Source organism: Lissotriton helveticus, chromosome 10, assembly GCF_964261635.1.
Source record: "Lissotriton helveticus chromosome 10, aLisHel1.1, whole genome shotgun sequence".
Classification (NCBI taxonomy): domain Eukaryota; kingdom Metazoa; phylum Chordata; class Amphibia; order Caudata; family Salamandridae; genus Lissotriton; species Lissotriton helveticus.
In genome coordinates this window covers 1,167,069,066-1,167,095,912 of record NC_136071.1, presented here as the reverse complement: position 1 = coordinate 1,167,095,912, position 26,847 = coordinate 1,167,069,066, and the positions used below count along the sequence as shown (strand labels likewise).

At 45.1% G+C, this 26,847-nt stretch overlaps 1 protein-coding gene across 2 annotated transcripts in view; it reads left to right on the top strand.

Annotated features, from left to right (window-relative positions):
- The window catches only part of KAT2B (lysine acetyltransferase 2B), a 296,390-nt gene that overhangs the window by 140,600 nt on the left and 128,943 nt on the right, over window positions 1-26,847 (top strand). For both annotated transcript variants that reach the window (XM_078663996.1, XM_078663997.1), the window contains exons 4-6: window positions 2,808-2,897; window positions 14,846-15,027; window positions 15,891-16,082. In XM_078663996.1, coding sequence (XP_078520122.1) covers window positions 2,808-2,897; window positions 14,846-15,027; window positions 15,891-16,082 — 464 coding nt within the window. The remainder of the gene's footprint in view (window positions 1-2,807; window positions 2,898-14,845; window positions 15,028-15,890; window positions 16,083-26,847) is intronic.

Sequence of the window (26,847 nt, the reverse complement as noted above, 5' to 3'; positions counted from 1 at the left end):
GACTCCATACTACCTGGAAGTGATGGGGCAAACCAACATATACGCACCTCCCCTAGATGTTGACGTCAGTTCCTTTAATTCTGTGCCCTTAGATGCAGATACGAAGCTCTGCTCCCAACTTGTCAGTCTTCCGATGACTCTAAAACACTTGTCAAAGTGTGCTATTGAATAGTGTCCCTACTGAAAATGACCAGATTCAATCCGTGATGAGACTGCAAGAAGCAGATCTCTGCCATGGGCCCACCTGACCACACGAGTATGCGTTTGCTGCTTGGGCTAAGGCCACAACTCAAATGTCGTGCAACAAGTGGGCCCTCATCCACCTACCACGATTCAGGAGTGGGACCCCAAACCTCTGAACTGAAGAGGTCACAGTCGAAGCATAGGTCCTGCTCCTGTACCAGATCGTGGGCTGGTCGCTGTCAAGATCACAAGGCAACTGCTGCAAAAAGTCCACTTCCGTCGTAAAGTTTTCTGGAAAGTCAAAGGCGGAGCACAAGCATAACAAGACCAACCTAGATCCTACCCCCATTACACCACTCGAAATCTGGCAAGAAGACACAAGAGCATTATGGTAATGATTGCACTTCCCTGATGACTACCGGATCCAAACCTTTTCTGCAATTATTCCCAGCACAAGTTGCCTGGGCTGTTATCGACCCAGCAACCTTCAGTAATGCCATGCTGCAGATTTTTGGTGCATTTCTGGCTCCCTCTGGCGCGCCTTTGGGCCCTACTATGACACAGCAGTCTCCAGTCTGACTTCGACTTACAGGTTTGCAGTCTGCTTCCTTGGGACCTTGTACTTGGCCTGTACTGAATCCGGTTCTGACTTCTGTTCTTGTGCCAATGTCTGTGCCAGTTCCTTCAGTACTGACATTGTTAGACCTGACATCCTGGGTGTGGTCTCCCCTAACGTTTTGCCCTCACCCTTCTTGTTTTCTGTACTAGTTGTTGTTTGCCTTAGGACTCTGTGCACTTTGCCACTGCTGACCAGTGCGAACGCTTGTGCTGTCTGCATAAAACACGTTAAATTTGGCCTACACCAGGTTGGCACATTTAATTTACTTATAAGTCCTTAGTATATGGTACCACCTGTACCAAGAGCTGGTCATTTGAATGCTACTAGTGTGCCTGTAGCGCTCATTGTGCCACCCGCTAAAGTAGCCCTTTAAATCATGTCTCATCCTGGTTCTCACCCATTGTTTCTGATTAATGTGGAGCAGCTGCAATGAAGTTTGGTTTGTATGTTCTTTTGCTAGCTCCGATGCGGACCTCAAAACTGAAAGTAACTGGTGCTCCTTTGAACCAGCTTGGTTGTTCTTTCATTGTTGAGGAACGTCTTATCCAGATTAGGACATACAGTTGGCCCATCTCTCTCCACATGAGGCAAAATCTCTTTGAACTACCTGTTCTGAACCGATGGAGAACAGGCCCGATAGCTGCTGCTTGGCAGAGAGTATTACACTCTACAGAGCACTACCACTGCATTACCTGTCCTTTCGTATTACAACAATCTTGGTTCTGTGGCACGTATTTCCTGTGGCACGAGTGGTCAGTCTACCGTAGGGGCTTGATCTACAGCAAATGGTTGCCTTTGGCACAACCATTAGTGCTCTAAATAGGAATCCCCCTCATACCCCTACCCACCAAGAACCAACATTGCCATGCCTGGTGAAGGGTATTTTTAGGTGTAGTTGAAAATGCCCCTTAGATGTGAGCAAATTATCCCGTGGGAGCTAAAATGGGAAAACACTTCTGCCTCCCAACCCCCTGGTCTTTTTCCCCCTGCATAGATTTGCCATGCTGAGACTTAGCTGACTATGATGAAAGATTTTGTGAAAATCGATCCACAGCATTAAAGGTTATAGACAAATCAAATTGATGGAAGCACGCGGGCGGGACAGTTCAGTGCTTATGACTTCAATGAGGTATTCCCCTGGAGGAGAATCGGAGTTTATAGGTAAGGCTATGCCTTGAGTGGACCATGACTTCATGATGCCCACTCCCCTCCCTCACCTTATGGTAATAAGTAGTTTATTACACTGTCGATCTACTTGTACGGTTTATGTTGTGCTATTGTGCCATGTGCAATAGTTAAAAATAAAACTATTTAAACACAACCAGAGCACAAAATGATAAATCTATGCCATGCAATAGAAACATAACTAAGCCTTTTGATTATAGCCCTATTTGTTTTCTGTTATGAAGTGTTATTAGAATGGAATATCTGAAGCATTAGTACATTTTTCAAATTTGGGCCACAAAAATGTGGCATTAACTCACGGTAGGGTGCGGCAACCCCGCTTCTCCTTATGAAGACCCCATGTAGCAATTACTTCCTTATATGCATATTTGAACTCCAGTTTAAATAGTTTTGCACTTTGCATGCTTCCTTTTCCCAGGACACAACACAGGTACTTTTAAGGTAATAGTTTGCAGTTTTCTGCCTCGGCTGTGAGTAAGCAGACGTGGGCCCTTAAGGTTCAGTTGTGAATAATCCTGTTCCTATTTCAATTAAAACAATAGAAGGATAGAAGAAAAAGTGGTCACTGTACTGAGAAATTAAATGATGGAACTCCTTCTCATTGGAACGCAGAGCTGGACAAATCTAGTGCCTTTTAAAAATATAAATCCTACCTCTTTCTTCGCCGACTTACCTTGCACTGTTGGTCTATTGGCGTGGCCTATTACTAGTGGTTTAGACTACATTTGGAATACCCAAACCATCAAATACTAGTTATGAATTCAATGAGCAAATAAATTTTAAAATTGTTGAAGGTGATTAGTTTCCTTTTCCTCCCTAGCTGTTGAGAAAGTGCATCTTACAGATGGGAAAGCCGGTGGTGGAGGGAGCCCCGGAAAGCCCTCCTTTTGAAAAGCCCAGCATTGAGCAGGTAAGAATGAGCCCATACATCTTCTGCATGATTAAAATGAAAAAACACAAAGGTGAGTCATCGAGCATCTGATTTTTGCATTATGTTGGTGTACATAGAAATCTAAACTGCTTTCTTCCATGCCTTCAGTAATTATTCCTTAAATTCTTGTAAAGTTTCTCACCTCTTGTATTTGTAGCTATTCAATAATGTTGTTTGGCTCTTTATTTGAAACGTTGAATTTTATCTATGTTGCATATCTATTTATGGAGTGTGTTGTAATCAGTGCTTAATTTGTAATATATTAAGTGCCAGAGCTCTGATCAGAAGGCCACTGCTGCTTGCACCACCCATCTCCCCTGTCATCGCTGCCAAAACATCTATTAACCATCTCTCTCGCATATAAATGCGACAGTTCAGATTATTCCAGGTCCACACAGCTAAAGGAATGGCTGGGGAGGCAGGTAGTAGTAGTTTTTCAATATATATTGTTTTCCGAAACAACTGATATACTTCTCATCTCTAAATGTAATAAGCAGCGCCACCTTGTGGCAGACTGCCCTAAGTGTAGTGTTGACAATTAGGTGCCGGTGGTGAGATCCAGATACCAATTAAGTGCCGATGCTCAGCACTGGAAAGCTCCGGCCCAAATTAAGCATTGGTTGTAATCCGCAACAAACAAGTACGATAGAAAATTTACGTTGTAGTGCTGGGGTTATTTGGCATCTTTTTGCTGACCCAGATGGTTTATTTGTGTTTTGATGAGTTGGCAATTACACGGGACTTCAAATCTCTCCCTCAGCTGTTGCTTTTTAGGTCGAGCCTGGGCTGCGCACGTGCTGCTCTGCGAGGCATGCTCTATTAGAGTATGGACTTGGAGTCCCGCCCACTCTCCGCCCATATTTTTCTTTCGCTTCTGATTCTTAATAGGCTTGCTAGTCCCTCTTTAGTACCGCCTTGCTTTATTTGTAACCTCCCATGAGGCCTGGCCCTTTTACTTCTGTTGTTATACAGTATGTTTCTGTAGTCTGTAAGCAGTATTTTCTTTAACAGGTTTCTGGTACTGCAGGCGCAACGTGCTTTCCTGTAACATTCAGATCGCCATGCGCGCTTTCACTTTCAAAGCAGCCTGGGACAATCGTGTCCGCTTCTTTGCGAAGAACTAGGTCTCGCATTTACGAGTGTTTGATCTATTGGCATTATAAATGACAATAGCTTAAACTCTCACAAATGCGAGACCTATTGCATTGTAAATACTTTTTTGTAAAATTGCCCCATACGGCGCTTTCACTTTAATGTCGGCCATGCCCCTTTCTTTAGATGAGCTGCGTCTAAAGAAAGGTGCACGGTGCTATTAAAGTGAAACCGTGGCATGGTGCACTTTTACAAAAAAAAGCATTTGTTTGTCAACTTGACAAACAGATGCTTTTTTTTTTTAAGTCCCCATACGGCGCTTTCACTTTGGTGGAGAAGTGTGGCTCAGTGGTTAGAGGCGGCAGACCCGGAAGCTGAGGTGGACCAGGGTTCGATTCTCCGCCTCGGCGGGTCTCGGGCTCAAAAATTCCACGGACTCGACAATTCTCGCTCCGGTGCCTACTCGACTCACGGGGTCACACTCTGCGACTCTGGGCAATAGCTTGCTTAATCTCCACTACGGCCCCTCGTGGCGGGATGCCTGGCTTTCACCTTGTGGACACCCTGCCGGGGTATCTCACAGGGGAATACCAGGACGGGTTCCCTAAGCAAGCGCTTAGATACCGTGTCTGTGATTTGCGCTATATAAATACATGTACATTTACATTTACATTTTACTTTAATGTCGCCCATGCTCCTTTCTTTAGACTAGCTGAGTTTAAAGAAAGGTGCACGGGCGCTATTACCCACATCGGTGCTCATGACGAGCTGAGCTCATCATGAGGCACGGTAGCCGTGTGCTCATAACGGCCGCAACGCTCGCACGCGGGGATAATTCCCCCACTATGCTGAGCGTTCTACAAAAATGGGTGTGGCCGTGACGAGCTCAGCTCGTCATGAGCACCGGGGCTTTGTGCGCGCCCCCCAGTACAGCGGGGGAATTACCCCGGCGGTGAAGCGGTTAAAGGGAATCCGCGGCATGGGGCACTTTTACAAAAAAAAAGCATTTGCAATGCAATAGGTCTAGCATTTGCGAGAGTTTAAGCTTTTGCCATTGTTATTTATAATGCAATAGCTCAAACTCTCGTAAATGCGAGACCTATTGCATTGCAGATGCTTGTTACATACTGTGGTTGCTAGGTCTTCTCAGATGCACGAGGGTCCGAGTTCTCCATTCTGGTTATTCCAATGGCATCTGTTGGATCCTAAAGTCCTAATGTAGTGGTATCCGACTCTGGCCTTCATTCTATCTTTTTAAGTGGGGCCTAGCAGTGGTAGGAGTTCAGCTCTTCACGTCAAAGAGTGCCCGTCGTCCTCTCCATGGGGATCTAAGTGATGAAAGCCTCGTGGCCTCAACTCACCTTCTTCAAGTTGTCGCATCTGCGATTTACAACCTGAAGTTTTCTGTAATTGGGCTCTGCTTTCTGTCTCAGCTCTCCCTGAGGGTACCCTTAAGGGGGCTGGTTCTGGATACAAATGTTACTATTCTTCTTCTAAGGAGGACCCCATCCATCAGTAGTTGAGGTTCCTGTTCGAAGGCCTTGGTACATGTTCTGTCTTGGTGTTTGCAGATGGGATTTCGTGGGCTGTTGTCTAATTGAATACACATAGTTCATAAACTGGACCCCTGATGATAGTGATTCCAGATGCTTAGGTTCATGGTCCTAATTCCGCTGAGCTGGAAACCAGTCCCCTATTAGCTGAGCTCTGCTTTCTCGGGCACTTGACACAACCCTTCTCAATGTCTTTGCTATCTAGGCCCCCTCTTACCTCACTCTCGCGGAGCACAGATGAAGGGCGCACTCGAATTCTTGTCCACTACACACCTCTCTTCTGTAAATCATTACTCATTTTTTGGGTCCTTAATTATTCTTACTAATTGTGTTTTTGTTTGTCAACAGCTGTTCTTTAGGTTGCAAGTGTGAAATGTACAGCAAGTCCTGCCATTAGCAGCCTCCCATGCATTTTGCGCCTTTTACCGTACGTCCACTAGGACTTGTAATACTTGCTGTGCAAAGGGTTCTGGTTGCAAGGCAGGGGTGGCTGAAGGAGCCACACACACATTGGCCAACTATGGGAGGGGACAACAGTGCCTTCAGTAAAGCTGCAAAGATATAAGGGCCATGTATTATAAGGGTTAAAATACCCCCTTCCGAAGGTGTAAGGGATATTGCAAGTCACTACAGATTTGCAGGACCTTACAAAGGTGTCCCCCCTGGGCTGTGTGCCTCTGTATCATCACGCATTTCTTGGCACCTTACAGTATCCTTGTAATGTAGAGTTGGGGTACTTTGTACCGTAAGTCATTTCCCAGCCTTCAGAATGAGATGGAAAAACAACAGAAAAGACTCCCAAAGAAAGAGACCCTCCAGGAGAGAGGACGAAGAGCTTGTGATTGGCAGTGTGAACTAAACCATCCAGTGGATGAAAGCGCGCGCTGGAGGGGGGGAGGGCGCGAGCCGCATGCCGGTGCACATGAGCGAGCCTGTGAAGAAAGAGCTGAGCTGGGATTCCTGGGTTTGAGGATCTTGTGTGAACCTTTCAGCTTGAATTAGATCACCTGCCTGATCCAAACCCAGGCGCTAGTTGAAGCTGCAGCTGGGGAGTAGTAAAGCGCACGTAAGTGCGGTCTTGAAAGATGGAAGGCATTTCATGTCTCGTAAAGGTACTTCTCTTAGTTTACAGTGTGTTTTACGGCGCCTACATGCTGCAGGAGTGATTTGTGGCGCTTCACAAAACTGCCAAATTAGATAAAGTAAGTCTGATGCTAGAAAACACCTCGAGGCACTGTAAACATATAGGATAAATAATAGAATTAGAACTCCTCTTTTAAAGAGGTCTTTAGACCACGATCATTCAAGCAAACCTCACGGAACGTCAAATTTGCCTTTTAACTACTTGCAAACGTTGCGAATAAAATAGGTATAAAACAGATGGTTGAAATGTATCGTAAATGATTTATCTCAAATAGGAAATAATGTTGTGATGCTTCCTCTGCCTCCCTTCTCTCTCCCCACGCTCCATAGCTCCTTTCACCCCCACCCCCTGCTTGCGGTTTTAACTGCATGAAAGAAAACCGCTCTTCCCATAAATCATTCTTTGTCTCCTGCCAGGCAGTGCCCACTCGTGTTGCCCCTGTGCAGGGTGCCAGCACTCTCCCTTCCCCTGTCACTGCCCTGCGCCCTCCTGGCTCCTCCCACTTCTGACCCTGTCATCACCATTCCCTTGGCCGCATTGCTGTGGTGTTCTGCGCCCGTCATACGCCCTGACTCTGCTTTCAATCCTTTTTATTCTAGAATGTAATTTAAATGTTTATATTTTGAGGTGTTTCCTGTGAGACCTAAATGCAATTCCTTTAGTTAATATTTTACATTGCAAACCCGTTTTTAGGTCTGACCTACATCTTGCTAGCCCATCTAATAAAAAAAATCTTAAATAAAAAATAAATACATAAATATATAGATAGAAGGGTTATGGCCCATTCCACTTCCATTGCTGTGTTCAACCAATTCGCATTTCACTCCTGCCCACAATAGAATACAGTATGGGTCAGTGGGTCAATGGGTCACAACTCTTCAGCCATTGACAGTCTTGCATTATCAGCATTTGCCAACAATTGTTTTCCTGTCCATTATGTATCCTTTTTATTAGGTCTTGCATATAGGACATTTAAGCTGTCTGTTGTCAAACAGAACAGTACATACAATAGAGTGGGCTTCGTGTCATTCCCCTGCTCATGATTGAATGGCATTCTTGCCTTTCTCAGTTCCCTGCTCCTTCTTCAATGGCTTCCCTTCCTGTTCTCGTCCTTCCCATGGAGCACTCCTCTTTACCATATTTCTAATTGGAGGAGTTGTATCCTTCCACTACTGACTTTAGAGAACTACATTGGCATTTGGTTGTCAGTAGACCTGTGTGAAATGTACATTACACTAGCATATTTCTCATAATTTGGGGAATTTCACATTATGCTTATTATGTGGAATTACCTTAATTACAGCATTATGCCACTTCATTCAGTAAAAGGACAAATTTCGTTCACCCCTAATTGGCAGCTCTCCAGGATAATGCACGTCTTTCCTTGATCTCTTCCCCCATCTGCTCATTCTCCCTCACACCCCTCACCCTGCATAGTCTCTAGAGGCTTACTTCAAACCACCATCACCTCAGTCTTCCTTGCTGATCAATTTCTCTTTCGCCCCCTATGTACCATGCTCTTTAAAAAAAACTATATATTTTAAGGCTTCCAAGAAACCTTCCCATTGCTCCTCCCTGAAGAGGCCTTTTGCAATTTATTTATTGTTAGGTTTTTCATAAAACCACACTCCACTCGCCCCCTCCCCATACCACATTTAAAATTTTTTCTTTTAATGAAACTACTTTGTAGAAGGCCCAGAAGTTGGCAATTGTTTCTGGGGCTTTTGCAGTCGCTTCTTGGTGCAGCATCACAAGCATGTTTTTTCTGTAATGTTTTTCTTCTAACATGACTATCTATATTACTGTTCAGAAGCCTGTTAGTTTTCTAGTGCTATTTCTATTGCTGGTCAGAACCCTGTTAGTTTACTAGGGCTTAGCCAGTCGTACTATTCTCTCTCCTATTGTCCTCCCATGCATCTGGTCTGATCATTCATTGATCTCCTTTTCTCTGGACCTTGGTGCATCAGAGAAATCCCATCTACCCAAGAACATTTCAGCCCGAAATTGGAATCGGGTCGATTTTACCTCTCTCTGTGCTTCCCTCACTTCCTCACTTCCTCACTTCCTCTCCTCCTGACCTTTCTGACCTTCCCCTTGACCGTCAAGCAGAAGCCATAAATTCTTGGCTGTCCTCATCTTGTGATTTGGTTGCGCCTCTCAGGAAAATCAAGGCCTGCCGCCCCCATGACGCCCACAAGTGGTTCACCGGCGAGCTGAAAAATCTTAAATTGGACCTCAGGGGCTCTGAACGCCACTGGAGGCGCAACTATTGTCCTCTCCTGCGGGCCAAATATAAATCTCTCCTAACCAACTATAAGAGGGCTGTCCTTTCAGCCAAAACCTCTTACTTTTCGGAGAAGATTACACTATCAGCTAATAAGCCTAAAGAGATTTTCTCCACGGTTCGCAATTTAGTGGCCTCCGACAGAATCAACCCCAATCTTGTGCCTTCCCAATCCTTTTGTTCATCCCTCAATGATTTCTTCTTAGAGAAGATCGCGAAAATCAAATCCAATATTCCTTCTGCATCTTCGTCACTCCCTCCTCCTGTTCTTCCTCTGCTTTCTTCTTTTCTTGATCATTTTCCTTCTATTTCTATAGACTCCTTTCTTGCTTTACTTCAGAAAGTGAAGTCAGGCTCCCCGGCTGATTGTGCTCCAGCCCACATCCTGAGAGAACTCTTTGTCAACTGCCCCGTTTCCCCCTTACCCTTCTTAATGCTTCCATTTCCCAATGCCTAGTTCCTAAATCTTTCAAATCGGCCATAGTTTTCCCCATTTTAAAAAAGCCCGGCTTAGATCCCTCACTCCCCTCTAATTTCAGACCCTTTTCCCTTCTTCCATACCTAGGGAAGATCCTGGAAAGTCACATTACAACTAGCCTCTCCGCCTTCATTGAGGATAACCATCTGCTGGCCTCTAACCAAGCGGGATTCCGCCCGGCCCACTCGACTGAGTCGGTGGTCCTGTCCGTCCTAGACGAGCTCAAGAGCAAGGCTGATTCCAATTCACCTCAGGCCTTGGTGCTCCTCGATTTGTCCGCTGCGTTTGACACGGTCGATCACTCCATCCGTCTCGACCGTGTCAGCGCAGCAGGCGTCCGGGGCACTGCCCTCTCTTGGCTCGCCTCTTTTCTCAAAGGGCTGACCCAGGCGGTCCATCTTTCTGGCTCTTTCGCCCCCACCCGCTTGGTTCCCAGTGGGGTCCCTCAGGGATCCTCCCTGTCCCCTATCCTTTTTAATCTTTATATCCTTCCCCTTATTCATTCCCTTTTAGACATGGGGGTCTCCGTGTATAACTATGCGGATGACCTCCAGTTGGTATTTGACCTTTCCTCCCCCTCCAACTCCCTGCCAAAGTTTCATTCTACTCTTGTTTTCATCTCTGAGTGGATGAACCACAACCACCTTAAACTTAATCTGGACAAGACGGAGTTGGTCCTGACAGGCGCTATTACTTCCCCTTGGTCCGCCGTATTCTGGCCCTCCATCTTCGGCCCCCCTCCAGCACCAGCGGCCTCAGTAAAGACCTTGGGCATTAAAGTCATTCAGGACCTCCCCATGCATGCCCAGATTAGTTCTGTTGTTTCCTCCTGTTTCCTATCCCTCCGGATCATTCGCAAAGTCTCCCATTTTTTTTCTCCTGATGCCCTTAAACTTATTATTTTGGCCATGATTCTCTCCCGTCTTGACTACGGGAATAGCCTCTACGTGGGCATTCCGGCCTACGAACTTCGTCGCCTGCAGGCTATTCAAAATCAGGCCGCTCGCCTCATTCATCACCTTCCCAAGTCCCATCATATCACTCCTTTCCTGAAAGCTCTTCATTGGCTTCCCATTTGCCAGAGATCTCTTTTCAAGATGGGATGTCTGGCCTTCATGGCTCGTGCCCGTACTGCTCCTGTTTTCATTAACTCTCTTATCAGCTCCTATACCCCTAGCCGCACCCTCCGGTCTTCCAATCAGGCTCTTCTTAATGTTCCTCGTTTCCGCAGATCTAAAACTGGAGGCACCAGATTTTCTCCGTTTTAGCCCCTCGCTTCTGGAACAGCCTCCCGCTGCACATTAGATCTATTCCAGTTTACCTTCAATTTCGCAAGACGTTCTTGTTCTCCGAAGCGTACTCCTGCTGAGTTCATCCCGGCCAATGTCTGTGTTTCTCAGTCTAAACTTCAGGGCCAGGAAGCCGCTTGGTCGCAGTGCGCTTTATTAAGGACTTTTAAACTTCAAACTTCAAACTTTCTATGTTACTGTTCAGAAGCCTGTTAGTTTACTGGTGCTGTGGATATTACTGTTTAGAATCTGGTTAGATTACTAGTGCTATCTATATTATTGTTCAGAAGCCTGTTAGTTTGCTAGCGCTATCTGTGCTACTGTTCAGAAACCTGTTAGTTTGCTAGCGCTATCTATATACCTGTTCAGAAGCCTGTTAGTTGACTAGTGCTATCTATACTACTGTTCAGAAGCCTGTTAGTTTACTACTGCTATCTATCTTCCTGTTCAGATGCCTGTTAGTTTATTAGTGCTATCTATATTACTGTTCAGAAGCCTGTTAGTTACTAGTACTCTTGAAATTACTTTTTTCTTTTTTATACATTTTTTTATTGAATAGAGCAACAGGAAAGCCAAAGGTACAAAACATGATATACTTTAGAATTCAATAATCACAAATTTCCAATAAATTTCTCAAATAACAAACAAGAGATAAGAAGTTAAAAAAGTTAAAAACGATAGGCGAAGATAAAAGGAAGGTTCATCGAGATAGAAGTCAGCCTACTACAGCGTTAAAATGTTCGTGGACATAAAGTACAAGATATGCAATTTATAATGTGCATCAGCGAAAACGTGCAAAACTGCAATAAAGTGCTAGTGCAAAAGTGCCAAAAGTACAAAAAAGTACTATCTTGAAAAGTGCAAAGTGCAATCTGATATAGGAAAAGGTGCAATAAGTGTAGATGTCCTGGAAATCAGATAGAAGGCTATAAAAGAAGAGTCATCTCCTCACAATTTTCTTCACGATTCATCCTCCCTTAATTACTTCTAGAGTCTCGAAATATTTCCAGTTCCTAGTACTCTTGAAATTACTGTTCAGAAGCCTGTTAGTTTACCAGTGCTATCTATATTACTGTTCAGAAGCCTATTAGTTTACTAGTACTCTTGAAATTACTGTTCAGAAGCCTGTTAATTTACTAGCGCTATCTATATACCTGTTCAGAAGCCTGTTAGTTTACTAGTGCTATCCATATTACTGTTCAGAAGCCTGTTAGTTTACTAGTACTCTTGAAATTACTGTTCAGAAGCCTGTTAGTTTACTAGTGCTATTTATATTACTGTTCACAAGCCTGTTAGTTTACTAGCGCTATCTATATACCTGTTCAGAGCCTGTTAGTTGACTAGTGCTATCTATTCTACTGTTCAGAAGCCTGTTAGTTTACTAGTGCTATCTATATACCTGTTCAGAAGCCTGTTAGTTTACTAGTGCCATATATATTACTGTTCTGAAGCCTGTTAGTTTACTAGTTCTGTTTATATTACTGTTCAGAAGCCTATTAGTTTATTAGTGCTATCTATATACCTGTTCAGAAGCCTGTTAGTTTACTAGTGCTATCTATCTATCTAGCTGTCCAGAAGCCTGTTAGTTTACTAGTGCGATCTATATACCTGGTCAGAAGCCTGTTAGGTTACTAGTGCTATTTATATTACTGTTCAGAAGCCTGTTAGTTTACTTGTGCTATCTATATTACTGTTCAGAAGCCTGTTAGTTTACTAGTACCCTTGAAATTACTGTTCAGAAGCCTGTTCGTTTACTACTGTTATCTATATACCTGTTCAGAAGCCTGTTAGTTTACTAGTGCTATTTATATACCTGTTCAGAAGCCTGTTAGTTTACTAGCGCTATCTATATTACTGTTCAGAAGCCTGTTAGTTTACTACAGCTATCTATATACTTGTTCAGAAGCCTGTTAGTTTACTAGTGCTATCTATCTATCTAGCTGTCCAGAAGCCTGTTAGTTTACTAGTGCGATCTATATACCTGGTCAGAAGCCTGTTAGGTTACTAGTGCTATTTATATTACTGTTCAGAAGCCTGTTAGTTTACTTGTGCTATCTATATTACTGTTCAGAAGCCTGTTAGTTTACTAGTACCCTTGAAATTACTGTTCAGAAGCCTGTTCGTTTACTACTGTTATCTATATACCTGTTCAGAAGCCTGTTAGTTTACTAGTGCTATTTATATACCTGTTCAGAAGCCTGTTCGTTTACTAGCGCTATCTATATTACTGTTCAGAAGCCTGTTAGTTTACTACAGCTATCTATATACTTGTTCAGAAGCCTGTTAGTTTACTAGCGCTATCTATATTACTGTTCAGAAGCCTGTTGGTTTACTAGCGGTATCTATATGCCTGTTCAGAAGCCTGTTAGTTTACCAGTGCTATCTATACTACTGTGCAGAAGCCTGTTCGTTTACTAGCACTATCTATATTACTGTTTAGAAGCCTGTTAGTTTACTAGTGCTATCTCTATACCTGTTCAGAAGCCTGTTAGTTTACTACAGCTATCTATATACCTGTTCAGAAGCCTGTTAGTTTACTAGTGCTATCTATATACCTGTTCAGAAGCCTGTTAGTTTACTACAGCTATCTATATACTTGTTCAGAACCCTTTTAGTTTACTAGCGCTATCTATATTACTGTTCAGAAGCCTGTTGGTTTACTAGCGGTATCTATATGCCTGTTCAGAAGCCTGTTAGTTTACCAGTGCTATCTATACTACTGTGCAGAAGCCTGTTCGTTTACTACAGCTATCTATATACTTGTTCAGAAGCCTGTTAGTTTACTAGCGCTATCTATATTACTGTTCAGAAGCCTGTTGGTTTACTAGCGGTATCTATATGCCTGTTCAGAAGCCTATTAGTTTACCAGTGCTATCTATCTCGCTGTCCAGAAGTCCAGTGCGTGATTTGAGCCGCCTACATGTTCAGAAGCTCCTTGGACTCCTGCTTTTAGATGAATTGAGGACACCGGGTAGACCCGTGCTCTGCCTATATTTAGATGTAGAATCCACATCCTCATTGAAATGGGATAATTTCTATTCAGGAATGTCAATTCCTCCCTTTGACTACATTGCTTCTCTAGACTTAAATCTTTTGTCCTGGTAGTGGGCCTTCTTATGGGCTCTTAAGATGCTTGAGGAGTCTGTGAGCTCCAGGTTTCTTTTGGTGTTTCTACTCTACCTGTCCTTTCACAGACACAAGATGATCCTTCTCACTTGTTATTCTTTCAATGAATTTTAAAGCTTCATCTTGACCAGGTGATCATCCTCTGCCTTCTTCTTTAAGCTTCATGGCCCATTCAACAAAGTGAAATGAACACCCGTCAGAGCATAGAGTGAATTCTTTAGTCCATGCTCTGTGCCTCCCATGCATCAGTTCACCCAGAAGCATGTAGTGTTCTAAGAAATGTCACTGTTGGGGAGCTAGTTTCCAGGCCAAGTAGTTTATTCTTCTTTTCTTCCATTTCACGCAGCTTTGTTAGTTGCAACTTTACTGGTCGCCATCATCTAGCAACATCCCCTGTCTTGACCACCACGGGTGAGCATGTTCATGCAGCTAGATGAAAGCAGCATCTCTTGCCTTACAGGCCAGCCCGTGCGACAGACACACGGGCTACACTACACGTGTTCTGTAGGTATTCTTCTTTGAGTTGCACATACAGAACAGTTACTCAAACTTTGCTTTTGCGCAATGTTTACTCAAAGGCGGGCACTGTCCTCCTTAGTACCTGCTTTCTAGCTCTTTAAACCTGGTAACCTAACCTCAAAGTTTGGGATATTGAAGACTTTGCGAAAGGTTGCATACTACAGCAACTCTGGCAGCTCTAACACATATATTCCTTTACTTTTCCAGCAACCCTTCACCATTCCCAACTCCTCTTTAGCTGCTCAGTATGTCAGCAGCCTGTGTGTGCTGAGGTGATAGTTGGAAATGGCAGGTGAACAGCTTGATGCTCAAAATCATCTAGTGGTGATGTGCCCAGAATTCAGTAACATTTTGTGGTTTTGAAATAACTCTTGCTTATACATGTCTTACGCAATGCAGATGTTCAATACAATAACAATATATAATTCCTTTTCTTTTTAAGGGAGTTAATAATTTTGTACACTACAAGTTTAGTCATCTACCTTCCAAAGAAAAGCAGACGATAAACGAGCTTGCTAAAATGTTTCTGACTAGTATAAACTACTGGCACCTGGAGACTCCTTCTCAACGGCGGATACGCTCTCCTGCTGACGATATCCCTGGTTATAAAGTGAACTATACAAGGTAATAACCCTCATTGTATACGTATTGGGATTTGTAATTATACTTGTTTTGGTGGGTTTATTAGAATACATTTGGAATTGCCTTAGGTTGATGGTGCCCTTGCACCTGTAGAAACTCAAGGATGAGGCAAAGATTATTATATGTAAAAGGTGGGGACTAGTCGTGGATGTCTGGGTTACCTGTGAAGGAGAGGCCGGGTACGGTACAGATGAGGGATGAGGAAGGGAGTGGATAAAAAATAGAATATCCAGAAAGTGGAGCCAGGACAGAGTTGTGGTGTGGATCCCGTGATGGGGTGCGGAAGAAGCTTGTATATAACAGGAGACAATTGGGGTGAAGACAGAGGGGGAATTAACTAGCATCTTGAAAAAGAGAATGAGGGCTAGAATGATGTGAACGAGGGTAAAGAGAGACATGTGAGGCGCAGGATCCTGACAGCAGTTAATGCACAGAACATCGGAGGAGCCATATCTGAGGTACGACCGAGACAGTAAGTGAGGAAGACTGGTTAACGAGACCTACTGGGGAAGTGAAAGGCGTTGAGTTAGGAAGAGGTGTTAGTAGTTACGAAGAGGAGTGATTGGGACGAGAGCAAGGTGCCTGATGGATAACATTAAGGAAATCAAGGGGGGGAACCGTCATCACTGGGGTCCATAAGACTCGATCCGCAATGCCCATGCTGTTAAGGAGTTGTCCATAGCCCTCTTCATTTTTTAGTTCCTTAAACAGAACTGCACCCAGAAAGTAATGACCCAATCATCTACTGTATATTTTGGTTGCTTGGGTGACCATATCCCACACATTTTAGTCATGGACCAAAAGAGGCTTATTTGACATGTGTCTTTTTTTGTGACCTGCTGCAGGTGGCTGTGCTACTGCAATGTCCCCCAGTTCTGCGACAGCCTACCCCGCTACGAGACCACGCAAGTGTTCGGGAGGACGCTGCTACGCGCTGTCTTCCCGGTCATGAGACGGCAGCTGCTGGAGCAGGCACGGCAGGAAAAAGACAAGCTCACCCCTGAGAAGCGCACTCTAATCCTCACCCACTTCCCAAAGTAAGGAGAGCCTGAAAGTGTGTGTCCCCTCCAGTAATTGTAGGCGTAGTAACCAATCATCCAGTATGTGTTGTCTCCTTTGGAAACCTCAGGTAATAATAATATAGTGAACCTTTGGAGGGTTGACTACTGCAGGGTTTGTTTTCATCTTATGACTGTATTTTGTGCAGTGCCTGCATCAACCACACATTCGCATAGTGTTGCATCTTTTTATATTTCAATACCACTTGCTTGCATTTCACTGCTGCTTCTAACATTTCTCTGTTGTTTGTGACATATCTGTAAATATGAATTGGAAACGTCCTGAAGAACACCAAACTTTTGCTTTGCACACTGAATATTTGCACCTGAATACTTACCTCACTAAGTGTCTGTGGTATGCCTTGTAAAAACCATACAATTATTTTCCATCAAAGGCCTTAAATTCTCCAAGGCTTCCAGACCTGATGGGTTTACCTCAGCCTTTTACAGGACCTTCTGGCCCACTTTGCACTCACTAATGAATAAACATTTTAACACTTTAGTCACTAGGGGGGCAGTCATACCAACCATGACTGAGGCAGGGGTATCACCCATTATTAAAAAGGGGAAGAAGCAGAACAATGCAGCTCCTGGAGACCTATTTCTTTATTAAATGTCTAAAATTTACACAAAAATCATATCAAACTATTGCTTTATGCAAGACATGGTTCACCCCAATCAGGTAAAGTTCATTCCCAAGAGAAGGGTGGGTTAATAATACAAAAACAGTCCTACATCACATAACTAATGAATGAAATGATGTAGTATTCTTATTTTTATTCCATCATCTCCTAGTGTTTGCTTTGTTCGCCATAAGTTGGTAGGGTATGTCAGACGTGGGTCCCTTGCCCACTTTGCCACTGAATTCAAGCTAGCCTGGCTGATATGGGGTGTTACCCCGAAACCGTTCCCAGGATGCTTGTTTCCGTCCAGGAAAGACCTGGCTTGGCAGTCGGGCTGGACTGTTTCCCAGAGGCACAGAGTCGATACTGATTTGCATATAGCTGGGTCTCAAGTGGGGTGGCGAAGTGAGCTAAAGAATGATGATGGATTCAACCCAGATCTGTGACTTGGGGTGAGTGTCTGAAAAGTTTCAGCGCTACGTCAATCATTTCGTGTTTGCTTTGGATAAGAAAGCACCCTCTCAGTTTCCTATTTAAATTGAATGTCTGTTAAGTCTTGAGGAAGAAGTTTGTAGCGTACTATAGATGTTTTTAACTATGTGACCTACCTTGAGTTTTTAGGCTAGGGCAACAATAGATGCTAGGTTATTGATGTCCCCTTTCTCTAGACCTCCTAAATTAAAAAAAAAAAACCAATTCTAAAAATCATAGTGCAAGGAGGTTGCAAGACTGGATTCTGGAAACTGCCATAGAGGCTCTGCTTCTGTCCCCATCCACTAACAAATGCCCCCTCACCGAACGAACAAAAAAAGGCTGGCTAAGGCTTCCACTGATGTCCTGGGCTGTTTTCACACCCTTTAGTGGACATCGTCTGCTTAGAGCCTCCGAAGATCAGCTGGAAACCCACTCAGTGCAGGGGTATCAAGCTCCCCTTTCCAGCCATGTGTGGTATTGGCTCGTGACCGGGTGACCGTGTGATGGGAGCGGATATTTTGTGACACATGGTGGCACCATGTGAGTTGACAGGTCTGTTTCTTTATATATCCCTGTCTCTGACCTTGTGCCAAAACCATGCTTTTATTCTCACTTTGTGAACAAGCATGTTTTATCACTTTCTTCTTCGGTCTTCCCTCTCTAAGAAAGCCCTGCTTGTGATGCCTCTTATTGTTTTGAAAAGTCTGCATATTCTATTGAAATGTGCTGACACCCATCGCCTTCCTTTAAACCAAACAAGACTACATATAGCTCTGTCTTCAACTTTCACCTACTCCAACCAAAATTGAATTGATTTCCACCACACACTGCTCTTGTGTATTATCTTGACGGCCAAGACACTTGGATTCACCTTGACACCAACCTCACCCTCAAGGAACATATTGCAGCTGACGATCATGGGCCCAATTTTTATCTTCACCAAATGTTATGGGAAGAAAACATAGATCTAAAACCCTTTATGAAAATTCCCAAGCTACCCAAAAGCTTCAGATATGAGACGCCCCGTATAATTCATGATCGATTAAGCAATCGAGGGAAGAATATCTATCAATTTCCACCCTTACACCCAGAAATTAACTAATACACTGTAGGGAACTAGGAGCCATAATGGATACACAGACATTGAAAAGATGGGAAAGGTTGGGAATTATCAAATAAAAGATTTATTAGTACAAGGAGAGATGAAGTCATGGCACAAATAAGACAAGATAAAACAGAACATGCCTCGACCCTGGTATTTTCCTACCTCCAAATCTCGAGTCTAGTTAAAAAGGTACGGCTCCCCCAGGGCTCATTTCCCGTAACCGTTACCCATGCATTATATGTCAAACAAATGTCGGGAATTGGGAACCGGTGTCCTATTCTTCAGCAACACATTTATGGTCGAATAGTCCCGAGAGCCCTTTTAAAAATACAGGAGACTACAGGGTTTCACATAGAAGCAGCACAATGGAAGGACTACAATATATGGTCCTTCAATGCCATTTGCGGGTCGAATTTTAAACGTATGGCATTTTTCTTCAAATGGCAATTATACTTCACCCCAGAGAAATTGCATAAAATATTCCCAGAAATATCATCAAGTTGTCCTAGAATCTGCAATTATCAAGGAGGAGACTGGCTTCATATGTGTTTATCTTGTCCTAAACTGACCGACTACTGGACTAGAGTCTTCCAGTCTATCAGTCGGCAACTTAAACATGGTATAGACCCCAATCTTATGGCTATCCTGCTCGGGATCCCGAATCCAACATTAAAGGTGCGACAAAAACAATTTGTTTTTAATGCTTCTTTAACCCTTTAGGTGCTGCCGTCGGCCAACGGTCGTCACGGGCACTACCTCCCCAGTGCTGCGTGCGACCGCTGGACGTCCAGTTCAGCACTGGATAATGGACAGCGCAGCACTGGGGAGGTTTGTTTACTAGCTCCTAAGGTGTTAATAGCTTGATCTTTGATTTTACAAAATTGGAAATTGGCTGGTTCACCTCAATTTGTACAATGGATAATCAAAATGAAAAGCATAAAAGAAAGAGAAAAACTAGATTCCCTTAGTATAGGGGCCATCCAGAAATCTGCACAAATGTGGGGGGTAGACTAAGATTAAACATTCGTGGACGATACACAAAAACAAAAGGGGAAGAAATGAACACGAACAACTAGCAACATTAGAATCATTTATTATACATGCCATTACAGTCTATTTATTGCACTTTACATATATCTCCTAGACCTAGACAATTGGCAGTAACAACAAGAATACATTGTGTATATTTCTTTATCAGATGTACTTGGATATTGATGTTCATCCCAAAGCATTTAAGAATTCCATTTTACATTATTATTCACTGCACTCAAATTATGAATTGTCACCGAGATTCTACTTTATCCTTCTTCTTTTTCTATATCATGGATCTGTGATTGATTGAATAAATAAAGTTTATTAAAAAAAAGAGAAAAAAAAAGAAAAGGAACATATTGCTAAAAGAGAAATAATGAAGGCCTGGCACTATCTCTCTCTTCTAAAGAAATTAAATCTGTTTCTTCCAGAAAGCGACTTGAGAACTGCTGATCAAACCCTTGTACTCTTGAATCTGGATGGTGGCAATGCCCCACTCCATGGCCTCCAGACCTCACACAAGCACTCCTAAGGGGCATTCACTGTAGTATGTCTCATCGAGGAACTGAAAGCATATGATCACATGAGCCCCGTCTTGATAGGAATCAATTGGCTCCTCTTGTCAGCCTACACAAAATCTTCATAACCAGCTGCATCATTTATAAAGTCATCACGACCTGCACCTCAGCTTATCTTGCAGATAGCTCACCATCTCTGGTGGGGATGTATGACGGTACAACTCGTACCGTTTCAACGCGTGCCTTTACAACGCGTCGTTAACAACGCAAGTCGTTACAACGACTTGCGTTGTTGGGCGCCGATAGTGAATAGTATAATTTACTATTCTAACACCAGTCCCCGTGGATAGTAGGGAAGGTGTTGGAATAGTAAATATACTATTCTTTATCCTTTAGTGCCCTCCAGCGCAAGTCGGGGTTACGACTTGCGTTGCAAAGGATGCGTCATAAAGGATGTTCCCCCTCTGGTGGTACTCATCACACCCACTGCCAGGACAACATCAGGCTGCAGAGCAAGTGCTAAAAAAGAAAAAAACAAGACAGCAGGCCTTTTCCATCTATGCTTCGAGGCTCTTGGATGACATCCCTGTATCCATCAGGATTCTCCTAACGCTTCTCCAATTTAGGAAAGAGTTGAAGTCTCACTTCCTTAAAGAACACTACATCAGAATTGATTAAGCTTTCAGAACCAGTTATTCACCTATTACTCGGTGATGTATGCCTGTCTCTGACCGTGGACAGCGCTCTGCTGCCTTTTTGCTAGGTTTGTACTATAGAAATACCATATGCTTAAATATGTCCATATGTTACTTTCTGTGCAGTGCTCTGACACCCACTGGCCTAACCCACATTAAATAGAAATATTTAATTAATTAGTTAAATACTGTTTCTAATTCTTCAGCTAAGTTTTTCTTACCCTTCAGTTGAAGCTCCCTTATATGCAACGCAGAAGGACAAAATAAACATTTATTTTTGAAATGTCAATATTTTCTGATTAATAAATGAGATTCCCGACTGCTGCTCGTTGGCCTCCTGCTAGTAGCGCGCTCATCTGCATCTGTTGACAAATGTGGTGCTTTTCCATTGATTAACATGCAGGTGTGACTCTTGCTGTTTTCTCAGGGCCAGGTGAGTCCTAAGAACTCAATGCGCTTACCTGCTTGAAGTAATTCTGTAACTTGAAACCGCTTATTGGAAGTTGTCTGCTCGTGCGTGCCCCTCAGTTCTGGCGAGCCGGCCATTTCTGCGCAGGTCTCGCGCACCTGCCTCTGTTCCATAATTTCCGTGACATCCAGACCTCAGGAGCTGGGTTGGATTTACTTTGCCTTCCTGTTTTTGATGAGGTTGCACATGCACCAAGAGGGCTCTGTCATCCCTGTTTCTCTCCCCCGATATCACAACTTCTGAGGTCCCCTCTTGAGTGAGCTGCAAGAACTGCCTTGGATGTCTCCGCTCATTCCCAGAGCTGAGGACCACACCCTCTGGTCCCCCATTTTTTCAGCTTGACCATGTTCTGCTTACACCTTGGTTATAGGTATTCCTCATTCCGATGATCAGCAGAAAGCTTTACAGATAATATTTTTATCCTACTGGGAGTATCCGGAATGTAAAGTGCTGCACATAAGATCGTGTGCTTTGAGCCATCCAGTCCAGAGGTGACAGATGTGCTGGGGAGTGGGATGTGGACGGATGCAGCCGGGGCTCTGCAAACGTTACACTAGGCCTTATTTTTATTATGTATGTACAATATATATAATAATTTGGGGCACTGGTCGGTACAATCACAGACCATGAGCTGCATCTGTCTAATCAGACTCAAGGGTTCATGAAGACCGGCTGTCTCAAACAGGACGAGGAACCCCATAGCTTCTGCAGTACAGCGGCAGCAAGTATTATTATTATTATTATTATTATTGTGCATTCTTATATAGCGCTCGATTACCCGCAGGCATCTCGGCGCTTGCCTTGGGAACCCGTCCTGGCTTTTTCCCTGTGAGATACCCGTAATGGGCATCCCCAAGGTGAAAGCCAGGCATCCCGCCGCGGGGGGGCCATAGTGGAAATTAAGCAGGCTAATGCCCAGAACTGCAGAGTGTGAACCCGTGATTCCAGTAGGCACCGAAACGAGAATTATCGAGTCCGTGGATTTGGGCTCAAGACCCTGCCGCGTCGGGAATTGAACCCTGGTCCCAGGTCTGACCTCTGCTTCAGGGTCTGCCTCCTCTAACCAGTGAGCCACACTTCTCCAGCAAGTGTCGTCTGTACCTCTAAGAACACTAGTCAGCTATTCCTGAGCCTTCGTACCAGTTCTGCAGGTGGTCATGTGCCCTTGTGAACGTTGATACGAGTCGCCCACCTAGGGATGAAATCACCAGATCCTTAACTCCAGATGGCCGGCTAGGGCAGCCAAGGAGTGCGCTGCACACTGGGGCCCCTGGAGTGCACAGCGCAGAAGGGTATGAGTTGAGTATGCGTGGATATTAGTGCTACGTTGGTAGATCATGGTTTGTTGGGTCTGTGTCCTTCCTGAGGTAGGTGAAGACAAGCTCCTCAAATGGACTTCCCTTTGCTTTCTTCAACCCAAATACAAGGAAAGTAATGAGAAGGACAGTGGCGCGCAAACCATCCAGCGCCTTCTAGGCAACCTGACTCAGTGAATTGAGTTAAACTAAACTTGTCGAGCATGCAAATATACAATGACCCCTGGCTGTTCTGGGGCTGTATGAGGGTGAAGCCTCGCTACATCTTACACTGACCGTTCCTCAGGTAAGATGGCGTAGAGGGAATGGTGCACCAGGCAATGTACAGTACTTGCTTGCACCCATCCTTGCTACAGCCATGACTATTGCAATCCAGTAAATTAACTCACTTCTGATGCCCGATTCGAGCGCTGCTCCCAAGGCACTGAGTTCTAAGGAAGATCCAGCGATTGCAAGCTAGGAAATTAAGAGGAAGGGGTTCCATGTTATATGCCTGACCCCTCTTTGGAGGGATTGTGCCACTCCTAGGACTGCACACCTTCATATTGACTTTCACTCGACTTTGATTCTGTGACTTCCACTGGTCATGTTGGCCATCTTCGAAAAGTGGTCCCTGCTACTAGAGTTTATGAATAGACTGCAGATAACTAGGCCATTATATTTTATTTGTTCCAGTCTCTCAATTTGCTCCTTGCTCAATTTCTTCCCAAGGCCTCAGCAGAGACCTCTCCTAAGCCTTCTTTTTTAGTTTAAATCTTTATAAAAGATTAAATGCAACAACTTAGCCACCTTCTTTGATGAGAAGATTCAAAAGATTCTTCTCACCATACCTCCCCCCGATCAGGCCGACACAGAGCAGGATTTCACCTCCATCCTCACCCTTCCCCCCCCATCGACAGTTCACCCCCAACCTTCCCTGGATGTCTTCGGACCCGTAACTACGGAAGAAGTAGGAGCAACGTTGGCCTCAATTAAAAGTGGCTCCCCTCTCGACCCCGCACCTCTCCGCTTCTTAAAAAAAGTGTCGAGCACCATCATCCCTCCCCTTACGACCCTGATCAACTCATCTTTCGCGGAGGGCATAGTCCCCCCCAGCTGGAAAGCGGCAGCTGTTAAAGGTCTACTAAAAAAAACCTCCTTAGACCCACAGGACCTTACCAACTACAGGCCCATATCCCTTCTTCCCGGAAACAGCAAGATCGCAGAGAAGCTGGTAAACAAACAACTATCGCTCTACCTAGAAAGCAATAACCTTTTAGCGGTCTCCCAGACAGGGTTCCGTCCAGGGCAGGGCACGGACATCGCCCTCCTGGCAGCAGTAGAGAAGGCCAGAAGCATTCTGGATACAGGAGGTTCAGTGGCAGTGATCCTCCTGGATCTGAGTGAGGCCTTCGATACTGTAGACCATCCAACCCTAATCCATCGTCTGGGAGAGATCGGACTAAAGGGTATGGCCCTGAAATGGCTAGAGTCCTATTTATCAGGATGTACCTTTCAGGTACGAGAAAATGACAGCTGCTCATCCACCTTCCCCCTTCGGTGTGGAGTGCCACAGGGCTCATCCCTGAGCCCCACGTTGTTTAACGTGTACATGGCCCCACTGGAGAAGAGGGTCAGCTCGTTCGGCGTATCAATTATTAACTACGCCGACGACACTCAGCTGGTCGTAACCCTCTCACATCCCCACCATGCCCCATCGGATCTCCACGGCTGCCTCTCCGAAGTCCACCGATGGATGAATCTCTCTCTACTCAAATTGAATGGGTCCAAGACTGAGATCCTCCTGATGGGCCATAAGGGGCCCTCTTTACCATCTCATCTTTGGCCCAGTTGCCTAGGTGACCCTCCCACTCCCAAGGAAGAGGTCAAGAGCCTGGGTGTGTGGATTGAGAGAGACCTAAGCTTCAAGACCCAGGCCAAAAGAACGGCAGGGACATGCTTTGGACTACTCAGAGCCTGCAGGAAGATCTTCCCTTTACTTCCTGAGACCGCAAGGAGGCTCCTCATTCAGGGTCTAATCCTGGCAAGATTAGATTACTGTAACGCCATCTACTTAGGAGCCCCTGAAGCCACCCTGAACTCACTGCAAAAAGTCCAAAACGCCGCTGCCCGCCTACTCACGGGCACCCCAGGAAGATCCTCCGCCAGGCCGGCTCTCAAAGCTCTCCACTGGCTCCCAATCAGGGAAAGGGTCGCTTTCAAGGCCCTGTGCATGGCCCACAAAACTCTCTACAATAGCGGCCCCCCCCTTCTCAGAGAACTCCTAGTTCCATACAAAGCTGAGAGAGACCTCCGGTCCGGTACAGAAAATCTTATTGTAGTCCCGAGAGTCAGAAAAGCCAAGACCGGTGGCCGTCGCTTTTCGGTCCACACGGCAAAACAGTGGAACCATCTACCACGGAAACTCAGGTCAGAACCAAACTACCTCCAGTTCAGAAAAACCCTAAAAACCCTTCTCTTCCCACAGACATAATCTCATCAGACGGCTGAACCCCTTGGAGAACAGGTCAGCGCTGGGATGCTTTCTGAGTTACTACGCGCTTTATAAAACCATTAAATAAACAAGCATTGGCATAGCCAATAGGTCTCGCAGTTGTTAGAGTTTGAGCCATTGGCATTGTAAATGGCACTGCCTTTTATTTGTGTTGGTTTTTAAAACGTAAATAAAAGGCATTGTCAATTACAATACCAATAGGTTTAACTCTCGCAAATGCAAGACCTATTGCATTAGTAAGTTGTTGGATGCAAAGTTACCAGACAGAAACCGCCACAACATTTCCAACAAATAATGCACTGCTAACCATGCCTCAGAAACAATCTTGCAAACCTACATTCAGAACATGCGCCGTTGTATGCATAATAACGTAAGAAGGAAAAGTGGCCGGTGGATATTGGGAGTGCATTCTCTGCTTTGGGGGTAGTTGGGTTTGGCGTCTGCATGCGGTCAGGTCGGGGTGTGCTCATGCTCGAGGGCTGCCTTCCAGTGGTGCGCATTGAAATGCAGTGCGTGCATCTGCCATCGACCGGGTGGCCGTGGGAATGAAGTCATCGCTGAGTGCAATGGGTGCACGCCCCGGGATTATTAATGGCCTCCACTCACACTGCAGGCAGGCGAGCTGGGTGCATCCGTGCAGTCCGTGCATGCCACCGAGTGGGGAGAAACATGCAAGCTCCCGACAGAGAACACTTGGGACACAGGGGTGCCACCCTAGCCCCCCCAGCACTGATAGGGGAAACATACCATGTTGTAAACATGAGGAGAGGAGAAAAGAAATGCGACACGGCGGGCAGGGGAGGGGGCTGGAGGGGGAGGTGTGCTGGGAGAGAGAGTGGGGAGGGGGCGGGTACAGGGGGCGGAGCAGGGAGAGCGGCAAAGAGGAGAAAAGAAATGCGACACGGCGGGCAGGGGAGGGGGCTTGAGGGGGGGTGTGCTGGGAGAGAGAGTGGGGAGGGGGCAGCAAGCTGAGATGCGGAAAGACGTGATAAAAAAAAACCAAGAGAAAAGCAAACTTGATTTGAGGCACTTCATCGGCAATTACTGTTCAAAACAAATTGCGACGAGAGGAAGGCAAACACTGAAGTCGTGCAAATGTTTAAAATAAACAAGACGGAGGTAAGGAAGAGAAGGGGAGGGGGGAGGAGAAATGCGACACGACGGGCAGAGGAGGGGGCCGAGTTAGAGAGGCCTGAGGCAGAGCGCACCATATGGAGAGGGAGGGGGGTGGCAGTGGGATGGTGATTGATGGGTGGGGCAGTGCTGGGGAAGCCTTTGATGTGGCCTGGCGGCCGTGGAGAAAGTGCCCTGAAGAAATGCGACACGGCAGACAGGGGAGGGGGCGGAGCGGGGGTGTGGGAGGAGTGCGGCTGAGGGAAAAGACATCCAGGCGGCTGGGGGCATGTGCACGCGCTTTTAAGCTCAATGCACATGCGCATTGAGCTTAAAAGTCACGGGCACTGCAAGGAATCGCCACGATTCCTTGCTTCTTAGTTAAAGCTTGTTTAAGCCGCAATAGGCTCGCAAGCTCGATGCGCATGCGCATCGACAGGCGAGACCTAATAAATAAATAAATCAATAAATAAAAGGATGAAACCAAAGTTGACGAGTGCCCCAGGCAAACAAAAGTAACTTTGTTTCTCGCTCTTTTTTTACCAGTCCTCATTTCAGTTGTGACGTAGCTTGGCTTCCTGTCACCACCAGGTCTTTGAGAGCGAAATTGGGAGTCTGAGGATAGGAGAATGACCTGGAGATGCTTGTGGTCGCAAAACGCTAACACTTGAAAAGACCCTGCCCTGCGTGTAGCCATTTGGGAGCACCAGCTTCCAGCATTATTGCTTTACATATTGGCAACATTGATGCCTATGTTTCCAGTCCCTGAAATCAAGAGCCACTTTTTATCAACTAGCTCCAAAAAAAGGCAGGGCAGTCTCCAGTCTTCCTGTATGATTCATTCGAAGTTTGGCTCCGTACCGTATCCGGTGCCTGGATTTCTAGAGCTATTTGTTCCTATACAG